The sequence below is a fragment of the Leptosomus discolor genome, chromosome Z (genome assembly GCF_034619465.1).
Source record: "Leptosomus discolor isolate bLepDis1 chromosome Z, bLepDis1.hap2, whole genome shotgun sequence".
Lineage (NCBI taxonomy): Eukaryota > Metazoa > Chordata > Aves > Leptosomiformes > Leptosomidae > Leptosomus > Leptosomus discolor.
Genome location: NC_141419.1, coordinates 21216387 through 21230407, shown reverse-complemented (window position 1 = coordinate 21230407; position 14021 = coordinate 21216387). Strand labels below are relative to the sequence as shown.

Below are 14021 nucleotides of genomic sequence, written 5' to 3'. Positions count from 1 at the left end.
AGGAGTTATGTGTGTAACAATATAAACTGAGGACTGACTGACACTGAAAGGGGACTGCTGTCTCACCCTGCTCATGGACTTTCTGTGACCCTTTCTGAGCACTGTCTTTGTCTCATACAATGCTTTTCCAGTAAGGAAGTGCTTTGCAGATTTCTAAAAAAAACTAAACCTCTTTTAGTAGAGAGAAGGATTAAGCTTTAAAGAGTTGATCTCTACTAGTTGTAAAGAACTTGTGCAAATTAAAGGACTATTTCTATCCCTCTTTCCAGAGAGAAGTTAAAAAAGGAACAAATATGGCCAGCGGTCACAGACCTCCAATAGCTCGTCCTTCTTCAAGAGCAGGAATAGGGCTGACCACAAGGCCTACCTCTTCATCACGGACTCCATCAGCAACCAGAATAGGAACAGGGGTATGCTAAAAAAGTTGACATTAACTTTGATATATTTAGATTTTTATCCGTTTTTTGTAATATTTTTAGTACCGTGACTAGAGTGATGGTTTCTGAGGAATGATTTTAAGATTTTAATTCTATAGAGAGTTTTATTTTCTAATTTTGACTGAAAGGGGTCAAGGAGGTCTTGCATTTCACCTGGGAGACCTTAATAGCATTACTGTTGTGGACAGAGGGAACAATGAACAACTGCTCAAAGGTAATTTCTCACCCTTCTGTGGGAACATTTGACTGAATCTTTGTTTCCTTGAAGAGGTGTAAATGCTAAAGGATTCTTACAGGAAACATATAGAGACTAACTTAAGTTTTTAATTGCTTTGTCAATTGCATAAGGATAATAAATACACAATTCAGAGTTGGTGGTTTGTGTTTTGGTTTTTTTATAGATGCCTCCTAGTACATCAAGACCCGGTTCTCGTGGTGGTTCTTCAACTACTGGAGGAGTCTTATCATCTCAGATTAAAGTTGCAGACCGTCCAGTGACTCAACAGGGATTAAGTGGAATGAAAACTGCAATGAAAGGTATTTTTTACTGAAAATAGCTGTCAAGGTGTCTGAAAACATCTTAAAGGAATACTCAGGTTTTTGAAGGAAAACTTTTCATCACTGTATAAATTGCAGAGTGAATAGCCATGATAATAGGAGTGGGAGAAAGGAAAGGAAAATTAAAGCATCCCTCTTATTTTCTTTGCTCTTGGCAGTTAGAGAAGACAAGGGCTTTTCTGTGCCTGAACTGTCTTTAAAAATCATTCAAAAGAATAGAACAAGATAAATTGTGTCTTATTCCATCACTGAAGAATAATTAAAATACTGTGTTATATCATAAGTAGTCATATAGCTGAAAAAGTAAAGTTTGTCCTCACAACAGTCTAAATGAATTTCTGCCCTCATTGGTTTTAATGAGGTAAAATCTGTTTAAGAACACTGAGAAGATGGCAGTTCTCTGCCTGCAAATTCTGCAGATTGTTTTCATAATTTACAGTTCATCAAAATGTCATCTTACTCTCCTTTGTCAGGTCCTCAGAGACAGATAATGGATAAAACATATTACCTTGGGCTGCTGAGGTATGTCTTAACAACACATTCAAACTGCAGAAGCTTTCACGCTCTGTTCCCTTTCTGGCATGAAGTTTGTTGTGCTTAACAATAGCGTGGAATCAGTGGTGTTCACTTATAATGGAATCTGTCCTGTTACAAGAGTTAAGGTCATTTTGCCTATAGTTTGTAGGAGGAAAGGAGTTTTGCACTTAGGTCCAAGTACAAGTAGATTCCTTTGACATTTTGTTAGTAGGCTTGCTAAGTTAAATGCACTTCCACAGCATTAGTAAAAGGAGGGTCAATGATTTTGAGCTTCCATCTGTAATGCTTGATAGGTTTGATAGCTCCATTTGTAAGAAGTAGCATCTCAAACTAAGTACTTTTTAGTGTACATTTCATGTGGTTTACTTGGATTATATGTTGAGCTAACATTGACAGGGGCAAGGCCTTGCAGAAGCTGTATTGCGTATGCTGCTTTGTCAGTTGATCATATTGCAGTATTGAACAGTCTGTCCTAAGAGATGTAATTTTAAATATGGATGTTATCCACATTTTGTGAAATGATACCATGATTTTTTTTTCTTGTCCGTTTGAGAACAATTCACATCTATTTCACCAGCAGGGACAAAAAACTAATTAAAATATTTTATATTATACCCAGGTTTTCTAGCAACAGCTTATGATTTTATCCAATAGAACCACTCTAGTTTTTTCCTCACTTATCCAGCTCTTCTTTGAAATACTGGCTTGAAACATGGTGCAGTGTGAGGAAAAGATACTGATTGCCCATACCCTGTAGTAAAATATAATTTCTGTTTTATCTGTGTTTTAGTTGTGAGTTCAAATGTTAATGATTCTTTTTTTTATCCTTTTTTTGTAGAGGCAAAACAAATGAACTCACAACAGAAATTAATAAGCTGCAGGAAGAAGTAGAAATGTACAAGCAAGAGAAATCTGTGTATTTGTCATATGAAAAAAGGTGAGATGCATTGCAGCTAATGCAGTGCTAACTTTCTCAGTCACAAGACTGTTCTCAGGTATTGTGCAGGCTTCAAGGAACCTGAAACAAGAATGAAATAGTTCTTGTTTTCATTATTTTATTTTTACATATATGAGTCTTTCCATCTTAAGTTTGACTTTTTGTTTTGTATTTAGGGCAGAGGCTTTAGCTGGTGAAATCAAAGAATTTCAAGGTCAGCTAGCAGACTACAACATGGTATGCTATTGTCAACTTTTGATACTGAATGCTCTCCCTTCTCTTATTTACTTTGTACTGCTTTTGCTTTACTTCAGCGTTTTTTTAATGGACATTTCTCTGTAAAAATGTACTTGTTAATACTGCTTTTTATTCAGTTTTTGGAAAGGAAAAAGATGAAAACTAAGGAAGACAAATGAAAAAAAAAGGAAGCGTACTTCCTTTACATTAGGAAGCGGTTGCATATGGATTTCAGAAATTACTGCCGTGTGTTGTCTGTGGATTTTGTACAGCTATGAATAATGATGATTACTTCTGAAAACTGCGTTGTAATCTATTCAGATTCCCAAATCATGGTTTTTCCATTTGCAATAACAGAAAATTTCTGTGTTTTCGTGAGCACTTTGTGAGTTGTAACCTATTTGTCTGATTTTTTTGTGTGTAATTAAGAAAAAGGAGAGCAATAACAGGTTGGAATTCTGTCTGATTTCAGGTTGTGGATATACTTAACACCAATACGGATATGGCAGAAGTGATTCGAGATTACAATATGGTATGAATTAGGATATTTGCTATGTTTGAACAGTGAAATGGTGTGTGTTGCATTCTTGGTTCTTTGAACGTGTGACATATCTAAAAGAGCACAGCACTAAAGCCGTCCAGAGGGACCTGGACAGGCTGGGGAGGTGGGCCCAGGTGAACCTCATGAAGTTCAACAAGGCCAAGTGCAGGGTCCTGCACCCGGGCTGTGGCACCTGCCTGTGTCAATACAGGCTGGAAGAAGACATGCTAGAGCGCAGCCCTGTGGTAAAAGATGTGGGGGTACTGGTGGATGAGAAGCTGGACATGAGCCACCAGTGTGCAATTGCAGCCCAGAAGGCAAATCGCATCCTGGGCTGCATCAAGAGAAGCGTGGCCAGCAGGTTGAGGGAGGTGATTCTGCCCCTCTACTCTGCCCTCGTGAGACCCCACCTGCAGTACTGCGTCCAACTCTGGATCCCCCAACACTAGAAGGACGTGGACCTGTTGGAGCATGTCCAGAGGAGGGCCACAGAAATGATCAGAGGACTGGAGCACCTCTGCTGTGAAGACAGGCTGAGAGAGTTGGGGTTGTTCAGCCTGGAGAAGAGAAGGCTCCAGGGGGACCTTATAGCAACCTTCCAGTGCCTGAAAGGGGACTGTAAGAAGGCAGGAGAGGAACTATTCACAAGGGTTTGTATTGATAGGACTGGAGGTAATGGTTTTAAGCTGGAAAAGGGTAGATTTAAGTTGGACATTAGGAAAAAGTTCTTTAAAACGAGGGTGGTGCATCACTGGAACAGGTTGCCCAGAGGGGCCACATCCGTGGAGACATTCAAGATCAGGTTTGATGGGGCTCTGAGCAACCTGACCTGGTTAGAGGTCTCCCTGCTTATTTTAGGGGGGTTGGACTAGATGACCTTTAGAGGTCCCTTCCAACCCAATACGTTCTATGATTCTAATTTAAAACTTACTAATTTTTCCAGTGAAATTAACCATAATATTGGCAATGTGTTTGTAACGAGACAGTTATCTGAAGTGTTGCATTAACAGCCCCATGATAGTTTTCTGTGTTTTAGAATTGAGAAGGCCTAACCCAAATTATGAGTGCTTTTTATTTGACTTGGAAGCATAGAACACTAGTCTTATGAAAAGCAAATTCGCTATAGTGCACTGCCTCACTGGTCTTCTGGAAATTTAGTTCTTGTTTGTCTTCTGCCTTTTAAATGACTCTGGTGTAATAAATATTTAATAGATCTCAACACAGCCAACGACAAAATCAATGAGCTTTGTTCTTCCTTTCTTTCTTTGTTTTCTAATACAAATAGAGTGTTCATCTAAGGATTAAGGTGTGAGTGGCATTAAGCATGTTCCATTTCTTATGATCACTTTGTCCGTAAGCAAAAGATACTAGTTTTAGAAAAGGCTATTTTGGTAGCTTGAAAAACCACACAAGTATTTTTTTGTCGAAACAATTTTTTTCTCCTTGCATTTGATTGGAAAATAAAGTCACAATGTCTGTGTCACAGAGAGAAGCATGCTTTGCAATTATTACATCTTCATTCTATCTGTAGGCTTAAACAGTATTTTACTAAGTGTTCCAGGAATAGATCCCACAGTAGCAGTAACTGAATTGGTTTGTTACAAATTTAGTTGTATTTCTTTTTCAAACACGGAGATGCCTTCTTAACTTCCATTGGTTTCCAGTGGAAGACTGCAATTTCAGGTCTTTCTTCAGTATCAGCTGCAAAAAACCCCTGGAGGAGGTGGCCCCTGCTGCTCCTTCCTCTACTGAATTCTGAGCAGCTTCTTGCTCATTTAAAGGAAACTGAATTTCTGTATAAAATCTGTATCTTTATTATTTTATATTATAACAAAATATCTTTTTTTTTTTTTCCTAAGTTAAAGGTTCAGAATGACCGAGATGCTCAGAGTGTGGATAAAATTTTCACAGAAAGACAAGCGTAAGTACAAGAAGTGTATGCTTCTCCAGAGCTGTTAAAATCACAACTGAACTTGGCGAACTTGAGGTGTTATCTGATTCAGAAGTTCCTTAAGTCTGCAACGCATGCCACAAGCGATACCTGAGCAATTTCAAGACGGTGCATCAGTGCCAGGCTGCAGCGGGAATTCCTAGCTTTAAACTCTTCTGAATAATGCTATGGAGATAGTTACCATGTCATCCAGGAGGAGTTAGGTGGCAGTGGAGACTTCTGTCTTTTGGCAACCTGCTGTCAAGTTCCTGAGTTTTGGTGGTTGTACTGTGGAGTAGTGGAGTGGGTAAAGGAAGCAGAAGTGAGAACTAGAACTGAGATTCCTGTCTGGTAAGGGTGTGTGGAGGAGAAGACAAGGACAGTGAGATGTTTGCAGTAGGAATTTGTAAGCCATGAGAATGGTTTATATATTGATGGGCTGAGAGGGTGAGTTTCTGAGATGTTTAATTTAGGGACAGGAGATGTGCAGGAGAAAGAGATATGATCCTGCTTGTGGCCAGTTGGAGCAATCTCAACAGTGAGATTTTATGTATAAATAAGCACTTTAAAAAAAACAATTTACCACTTAATAATAAGTCAGTTCAATGATACTGTAGTTTTCGACAGCTTGCAAATGTGTCTATTCTACCCCTGAATGCACTTTTAAGGAAATATGAAGAGAAAAAACTTGGTTCAGTAGCAAACTAAGGCATAAAGGCATTAGATATGCAGTAATGATACTTGTTATTGTACTGTATGTAGACACATTTAAGTGAATGGATCAGTCGGTCTTTCTTCTCTTCTAATTTTGGTTAAACCCCAAATGCTCTGTTCTCTGATTGTGTGAGTTTTGCCTGACAGACTACTGAGCTGTGACACCATTGGTTTGGATTCAGGCCCCACTCTGGCTGTGATCTACTTCAGCATTTTAGAGAAATAATTTTTCCTTTTTGGACTTCTTCACAATTAAAGCATTAGTGATTATGCTTTTTCACAAGCTAGTTTGTAAAGGCTATTTCATGTTAAGCAATATACAGTAAGCTCTCCCCCCCCGCCGTAAGTAACCAAATAGGTTTTTATAAAAGGTGGATTATGAGTATTTTTTTGCATGTTTTGAAGTATTTGTGGTGCATGCACATCGCCACATTTTTAGCTTCATAATTCATGCAGCAATACGTTGTTACGGATTTGACGAGATGAAAGGAGATGGACAGCTTAACTTTATTTTGTATTGTACATAAGTAGTGTAATATGGAAGTACAAGTGTACTACAGCTTTGAAAAGTCAGTTCATCATCCGTTGTTTAGACATTAACTCTCCTCAGTTTCATAAGAATCTATGTATTTATCCTCAATAAATCCATCTTCACCAGGTACAAATGCAGGGATTTTCTCGAATATTACTATGGGATCGTCATTGTTTGTACCTGATGCTCTAGGAAAAGAACTCATGTCTGCTGAGAATTCCTGTTCAAACATCTCTGAGTCATTTTCTTCCAGACGACGGTGACTGTAGCTGATCAAATAGCGATACCATGTTGGGCATTTTATAGCAGTGAATATCAGGAGTGTAGTGCTTAGGACAAATGCTAGGACACCTGCTAGGAAGGTCCAACTTTTGCCAGGAAGTGGTAACTCTTTAAAACAGACAGGAAGAAAAGAAGAGTCATCTTCATGAGGAATACCAGCAAGACTCTAGTGTGAATGTTTTCATAGTTAAATTGAGAACTCCAAAGCTTTAGGAGAATGTTGTTGCTGTTATTAAAGAGTCAGTAACATCTCTCATACCAAAAATACTAGTATATCTCGTATTTCATAGCAATATAAGTCCACCATGCATATGTATTAAAAATAATGGTTTCAAAGTCAAATAAAGTTACGGTGACATATAAAAGATTTTTCAAAATTTAAATTCCAAGATTGGGCTTTGGAGAGAAAAAACAAAGAAGATTAGTAATTGACTTCAAATTTTATTTCCCAGACTTAATTTTCTGTATAGCGATGATGTCTGCATCCTAAAATATTACATCTTTTGTTTGGCATATCATTTCAATCGTATTTCTTTTGTAATAAAATTTTCAATAGACTAAATGGCAATAATCTGTATTTAGAAGCTGCATTTGTGTGCTGGCCACTGTCCTAAAATACGTTATAGCTGCTACAGCAAAAGAAGTGTGTGGCAGTGGTGGCTTACAATTTGTTTATATATCTGGAGACTGATATTTCTTCTGCTTTAGCCAGAAGTAGAGCATTCAGGTATGGAAGAATGGAGAACATTAATTTGCATGTAAGAAAAAAAAAATGTTCCAAAAGAAAAGCTAGGGTATTACAGAGTGATGATGGAGTTAACATCAAAAGGTGAAGAAAAGTAAGGAGACTGTCACTGAAATTTTCAAAGAATATTGAATGGGCACATTTGTGTCCTCTACACTGAACACAGTTGAGGGCAGGAGTGAAATTAATAGGCTCACTCTTTCATTTTTTAAGAGACAGCTATGTCTAGAAAGCAGTTACTTTGGAAGAAGTGTAATTGAATTTTTTTTTTAAGATGCTTCCCTAGTTCTGGTAGTCAGAGATCTGGACAATTATCTGAAATTCAAGCGTTTGATACTTCATCATCAGCTTGTAGTATCTAATGAGAATTCAGGTGTGGCTTATCCATTTTGACCACTTATTCAGTAGAGCTTAACATTCACCGTAATGTGTGTGCAGTCTACCAACACCTGGAAATACACTTGTTCCATAGCCCTGGCTTTTATGGAAGAATTACAGTGTACTAGGAATACAAAAATGTATGAAATCATAGAAAAGCAAATCAAACAGCTTGCAAGTAGTAAAAGTGAAACATCAGTATATTACCTGCATGTGTTCCATTGTTTTCAGTGATGTTATTTGGAGTCAGACCTGTTAGTAAGGCACTACTTATAAGCTTAATGGCAGAAGTGGAAGTTACAATGTTTTCTAAAGGAGCTTTTTCAATTTTGCAGTCAGCTGGTTGGGTAGGTGCCATCTTGATGGAGAATTTTCTCTTGGCATTTGGAAATGTACACGTAGTGTTGCTTTCATTTTCTGTGAATGTGAGCAGTGGAAAGGCTATGAGACATTGTTAATTAATTCACATTCTAAGCTAAAAAAAAAAAATTATGGATAACTAATGTATTACTGCAAAATACAGATAAGTTGATGGTGGGTATTATCCAGATCAGGAAAAAAAATATAAGGCTGTTTGATATAAACGAGTATGAAATGCTGCTCTTACCAAAACTTACCCATTGTCACATTGGAGACAGTTAGCCATATCTGTAAATCAAGGAGGTCACAGGAGCAGGTCCATGGGTTTCCAGCTAAAGCAATTTTAATCAATTTGAAAGATGATTTTACATGAAAAGATTTCAGGAAGTTATACTGAAGGTTTAAAACTGTCAGATTTTTTAGAGAAGTAAATACATCTGAATCTAGTTGAGTAATCATGTTATAGGACAAATTCAGCACTGACAGTTGATTTAATCCTGCAAATGCTCCTTTATGAACTGTGCTAATATGATTGTTGCTGATATCCAGAGTTACAAGTTTTGCCAGATTGCAGAAGCTGTTATTATACAGTACAGTGATCATGTTTTCATTCAGATAAAGTTCAGTGAGGTTAATAAAACTTTGAAGAATCTCTTTGTCACTGTCTTTTAAAGCAATTTTATTGTTTCTGAGGCTTAATTTAGTAATGTTTTGGAAAAAGTTAGTGGGGATATTAGAGAGGTTCTTTCCAGATTCCTCACAAGTGGCCTGTTGAAAAAAAGATAATAACAACTATTAAATACTGTAGGGAGGTTCATGATGAAGGTGTCTCAGTGATGACTATTAAGGGCATAAAAAATCTTTTTTGTATTTTTGAATGCTTGCACTTTAAAAGAAAAGTTCTACTGGTCTTCATGCAACTTTATTTATGTTTTTCTTAATATACTCATGGTCTGGTGATATAGGGAATGAATCCTCCTAGTGTGTAGAGACCTGAAGTTCCATATGACTTAGTGCTTAAACTCCGTTTGAGATGCAAGTCTCTTTCTGTGATGATCATTCAAAATATAACCAATTTGGTGTGCTACTTTGGAATTAGTAGGGCTGTCTGTTTCAGAATTCTGTTTTTCTCTGAAAAAAGTTTAAAATTTCTTATATACATTTGGACCTGACTTAGGTGCTGACAAGTTCTAACTCAATAAATCTCTCTAACTTGAGTAGTAGTTGGCTTTGTCCAAATAACTGTTGCTTTTTAGGTCTATTCCAAAATGATGTAAAGGAGGCACTCCAGTTATCTGCAGAGAGATTTGACAGACACAAAACCATGTCTTCTTATTTGTCTCTATGTGCTTCTTTCTTCAGGAATTTTATATTTACTAGGTAGTTTTTAAAATGCCTTTAGCTTCTAATGTATCTTTCAAAAATAAGCATAATTTACATATGTATAAAACTTACAGTTTGAGAAGTAATGTTGCAGTCAGCAGTGACTGGATTCAAAAACAGTGTTCCAGCCCAGGTCACAAGCCAAGAGAGTTTCATGTTTAAAGCCTAGTGAAAAACAACACTTTTGTATAACAAGACCAGAATACCAGTGTCTTCTGTAGTGGTAGTTTAACAAATTAGCAGATATAGTTATTTCAATGATAATTTAATAACTTGTTCTACATAAATACTACAAAATGTAAAACTAAGAGGAAAGTCATAAGTTATCAGATTTAATGCATTCATCTTTCACTTAATTGAGGCAAACCTGAAATCCAGTGAGCAGACTGTATCGGCAAATGGACAAAGGAATAATTAGACATGTTAATAGAAGCGTAAATGCATAAAACACATAGGCAGGGATGTACTCATTAATATCCCTGTTAAAGCAGTTGTGGGTACTGGAAGACTATATAGGAGTAAACTGCAGGAAGTATTCAGGCCTGCATGCTCTCCCTAAATAATATCTCTTGTTGCCACTGATAGAGGCAGAATACTGTGCTAGATGGATTGTTGTTTTATACAATCATATTTCTCTTATGTTCTTACATAAGTTATTAAGCCTTTTTTTTGTGAATTTTTAATTAGTAGATTGATCTTGTAATGTCTTATCCATAATGTAACGTATATCATATGACATAAACCTGGACCTCTGTATTATGAGGTGTAGCCGTTGCTCTGATCTTTGGAACTAAGTAAACATGGTTCAATCTCTTGTGCTGGAGTTTTTGTACAGCTTTGAACCTTATTTTTTAAGAGTCAGGAGAGCATTTCTGAGAAATGGTATTCACTGGAACTTTAATGTTTCTCAGAGAAAGTGTCAGTCCGTCCTCTTTGAATCAGGCATTATTTGCAAGATCTACTCATTTTGAACAGGAATGTTAAACCATCTCTGTCAGATGTTAAATCAATCCCTGTTTATGCTGGACTTGAAGTAAAACATTATGCAAAATGTAGATTATCCCTTCATTTTTACAGTTTTTCTTAAGCATCTGAAGAGAAAAGATAGTGGGCTAAGTGAATCTCAATGTCTCGTCCTTCCCAGGTATCTATCTTCCAGATTAAAAAAGATCCAAAAGATAATCTACAAGATAGTTGTTTAAGTTGCTCTTGTATCTTGAGCTGTAGAGAGTATTCACTGAATTTAACAGAGAAGGGTGGGGGAAATTACATAAGGAAGCTCAATTGCATGAACGATGCTAAATATAGGCAGCCAGTAAGATTTAAGAAAACTCCACCCCTCCTTAAAAAGAGTCCCAGGAGGCCTTTCCTGATCATTGTGGAGTAGATGAGTCACGGAACAAATTGGTCAAGTCTTATTGCCTGCTTCTGTACATTTGTGAGTCTGAGGACTGACCTCATTCACCTAGCTGAATAAGCCTGGAAACTTACTAGCTTCTTGGAAAGAAGTAGTTAAATGCCACTTAAATTGCTCTGATCCATTGTGTATTTCTACTGCTGTTGGAAATTTACACTAAGTACAAAAAGAGTTTGTAAACCTTTTTGTTTAACATTTTCAGTGGCAGGGACAAGGGGTAATAGCAGCAGCCACTGTGGTATTATATTCTGTATTAACTGTTGTTCTTGTCAGTGATAGTTCTGGGGGCCTGCATACTTTTAGGAGCCAGTTTGTAAATTGCTAGTAGAAACATGATACATTTTGAGAACTCCCGATACAGACTATGTTAACAGTCGGATCTTGTGGCATACTTGGACCTTAAAGATACCGCTTCCAAGATGTCCAGAAACAGAGCAGGCCTTAACCAGGCAATCTAGAAATACAGATTAATAGTGTTACTGTAGTTTGCAGATTTCAAGAAAAATACTGTCTTTAATAGAGTGGGAAAAATTTATTAAAATATTATTTTAAAAGTTAATCTGTAAATTAATAACAATCAAGTTGAAACTTAAAGTTAATTTAGAAGTGTTTCAAAACTTCAAGCAAAAAATTAGTGTCTGAGTGAAGGGGATGCTATTAACTTGAAAAATCTTTCCTGTCTAAAAATTCACTCTACATATGTCTAAGTCAAAAACATGGTTCCTATTTTTTACTTTAGTTTCTACTGAAAAGTTAGGGGGGTTCTTACAAATTTGGTTTCCTGCATTGTGTGTGTGGCAACCTCTCTAATCAGTAGAAGAACAGGAAAGCGTCTGTGATTTTAATTGCAGTTTAGCTTTTTACTAGAACCAGACTATAAGAATTGCTGTTTAATGTAATTGCCTGAAAGAAACTAAGCCTGGTAACACGTTGGTAGTACCTTGACATTTCCTTGTAGTTAGAACCATTTTCTTAAGAAGGTTTCCTTAGAGAATTTTTGAAGATTTTATCGCTTAATAGTCATGTAATTCCTATTGTTTTTCTTATGTAAAAATAAAGGTAGATTTGGGGAGGTTGTATAATCAGGTACCATGGTTTTTCAGAGAAGAAATAGTCTGTTCCCTGGCTTGCTACTGAAGTATGATTTACTTAACAACTTGGCATGTCCAAGGTTCATAGTAATTCCTGAACTTTTAATGTATCTCCAGATATATTTGTTTTCAGTCTAACAACAAAGTTATACTAATAAATCTGCCTACATTTTGAAAAAGATGTGCCAAGTGTCTTACCTTTCTGTTGCTTCTTAGAGGCAGCATATGTACACATGTAGATCTTTCAATGCACTGACAAGAAATAATATGGTGCAACAGCACTTTGTTTTTGTTCAACCTTTGTACCCCATGAACAAGCAGGCAGTGTAAAAAAAATAATAAACCTAGAAAATCTTTAGCAAAAGATTGACTAGGTTGAGCAACTTCTTATAATCATCTTGGATTTAGTTTGATCTGCAGCCAATAGGGAAGTCTAATAGTAGTATGCTCAAGTGTCAAGTTCCAGATCATATGGGAGGCACTGAGTTAAAATGCCACAGGGAATTTACAAGCAAATTGGGTTATAATCAATTAAAGAAATTCTGGAGACAGAAAAAGACTTTTTTATGCAATCAGTCATCAAATTAAGAAAATTTCAATGTATTTGCATACTGAAGTAGAGACTTTAGTAGTTAGTTAAATCTGTATTAATTCTTGTGTTTTGGAAACATCGTCAGAGGAGCTGTGGGGTGTGATGCGTAAACCTCATTATTTACAACAAATTACAAGCACTTAAGAACATCTGTTATATGGGCTATATTTCAGGAAGAAATTCTAAAAACAAATGATACTTGCTTTGCTTTGAGGGCATGTCTATATGCGGATTGAAAGAGAGATTATACTGACACACAAATACTACATCCAATAATTTTTTCTTGCATTGGTGCTCATTCTGTCCAATCCACAGCATCAAACTGTAAAATGGTTCCATCTCCTCTCATTTTCCATTCCTCTCACATATGTGGCTGTAGAAAGCATTTTACTTCACTATCCCTCTGTGATGTTATTGCCACTTCAATTTTTTGCTTAATATCTCAGAACATTCTGCAACTTTTCCAAGCCTCATCCCTGATTCAGCTTCATCAGTAGTCTTCAAATTACTTGCAGTAATGAATTGTCTTCCTGTGACATCCATTGCTGATATTTTTATTGCTTCTTAGAAAATCGCTAAGTTTTAACCTTCTATGAAAACATTTTTACCAAAGAAGATGCATCACAACTGAACCAGACATTACTAGTCTTAATGACATACTGGATTACCTTCAAGTATAGCCAGTAGTCCATATCACATAAGAAAAAGAGACTTGCCTCAGGTAAAGAGGCTATTCTGTGATGTGTCTGCGTGCAGTTTACATCAGTGGCACTGGAAAAGTAGGTGTTTTTTCCTTACTCTGCTATGCATACTTGCAGTGTCAGGCATAATGAGAAAAATCCAGTAGAGCTTGGAGACACCACTGCCATCAATGGTGGCAGCTGCTTCCACGTTTTGGAACACAGGAGAAATGTAGCAGGCCATATACTTCACTCCCTCCATCTCTAAATCCTTCAGTGATCTCCAGGAAAAGGCATTCTGTTTGTACTTAAATATAAGGTCTCTATGATCAGTACTGACAGTCTCTCCAGGTGAATTACATCTAGCATGGAGATATGCTCTGGAAATCAACAACCTTAACATTTTCTTGAATTCTTCATTGCAATTTCTCTGTTTTCATTTCATGCTGTCATGTTTTCAGTTGAGCTTGATTTGGGAGAAACTGTCACTGCTGAGACCTTGCAATCGCTTTCATAGGCCCAGATTGAGGGATGAGGAGCCTCCAATGAGGAAATAATGTGAAACCTCCCTGCCAGCTCCCAGTTCTGTACCTTCCAGAGGGTCTTGAATCAAACTTCTCTCACAGCTTAAAAATGTGCTTCACTTAAAAAATTGCTCCTTTCCACTACC

The 14021-nt window shown here is 36.8% G+C and overlaps 2 protein-coding genes across 4 annotated transcripts in view; one reads left to right on the top strand and one right to left on the bottom strand.

Moving 5' to 3' along the window:
• The first annotated feature begins 277 nt into the window (after positions 1-277).
• IFT74 (intraflagellar transport 74) overlaps positions 278-14021 on the top strand; it is a 35225-nt gene continuing 21481 nt past the window's right edge. For 2 of the 3 annotated variants that reach the window (XM_086479108.1, XM_009948193.2), the window contains exons 1-7: positions 278-410; positions 839-974; positions 1469-1517; positions 2371-2469; positions 2646-2706; positions 3179-3238; positions 5107-5168. In XM_086479108.1, coding sequence (XP_086335234.1) covers positions 294-410; positions 839-974; positions 1469-1517; positions 2371-2469; positions 2646-2706; positions 3179-3238; positions 5107-5168 — 584 coding nt within the window. In that variant the 5' untranslated portion in view covers positions 278-293. Of the gene's footprint in view, positions 411-838; positions 975-1468; positions 1518-2370; positions 2470-2645; positions 2707-3178; positions 3239-3785; positions 3789-5106; positions 5169-14021 lie in introns of all 3 variants that reach the window. The other variant, XM_086479109.1, reaches the window with a different exon arrangement.
• Positions 6488-12304, bottom strand: LRRC19 (leucine rich repeat containing 19). Its single transcript, XM_009948192.1, has 5 exons — positions 12278-12304; positions 9644-9736; positions 8446-8956; positions 8036-8245; positions 6488-6813 (listed from the first exon to the last, which is right to left on the bottom strand). Exons 1-5 carry the CDS (start codon positions 12302-12304, stop codon positions 6488-6490), a joined length of 1167 nt encoding a protein of 388 aa, XP_009946494.1.

Excerpts from the sequence above, each read along its gene's own strand:
- LRRC19 (XM_009948192.1), bottom strand. The coding sequence starts at position 12,304 with ATGCTGCCTCTAAGAAGCAACAGAAAG. Across the intron at positions 9,737-12,277 it reads CTCTAAGAAGCAACAGAAAG|GCTTTAAACATGAAACTCTC; the intron begins GTAAGACACTTG and ends GTTTTTCACTAG. Across the intron at positions 6,814-8,035 it reads AAACAATGGAACACATGCAG|AGTTACCACTTCCTGGCAAA; the intron begins GTAATATACTGA and ends TCTGTTTTAAAG.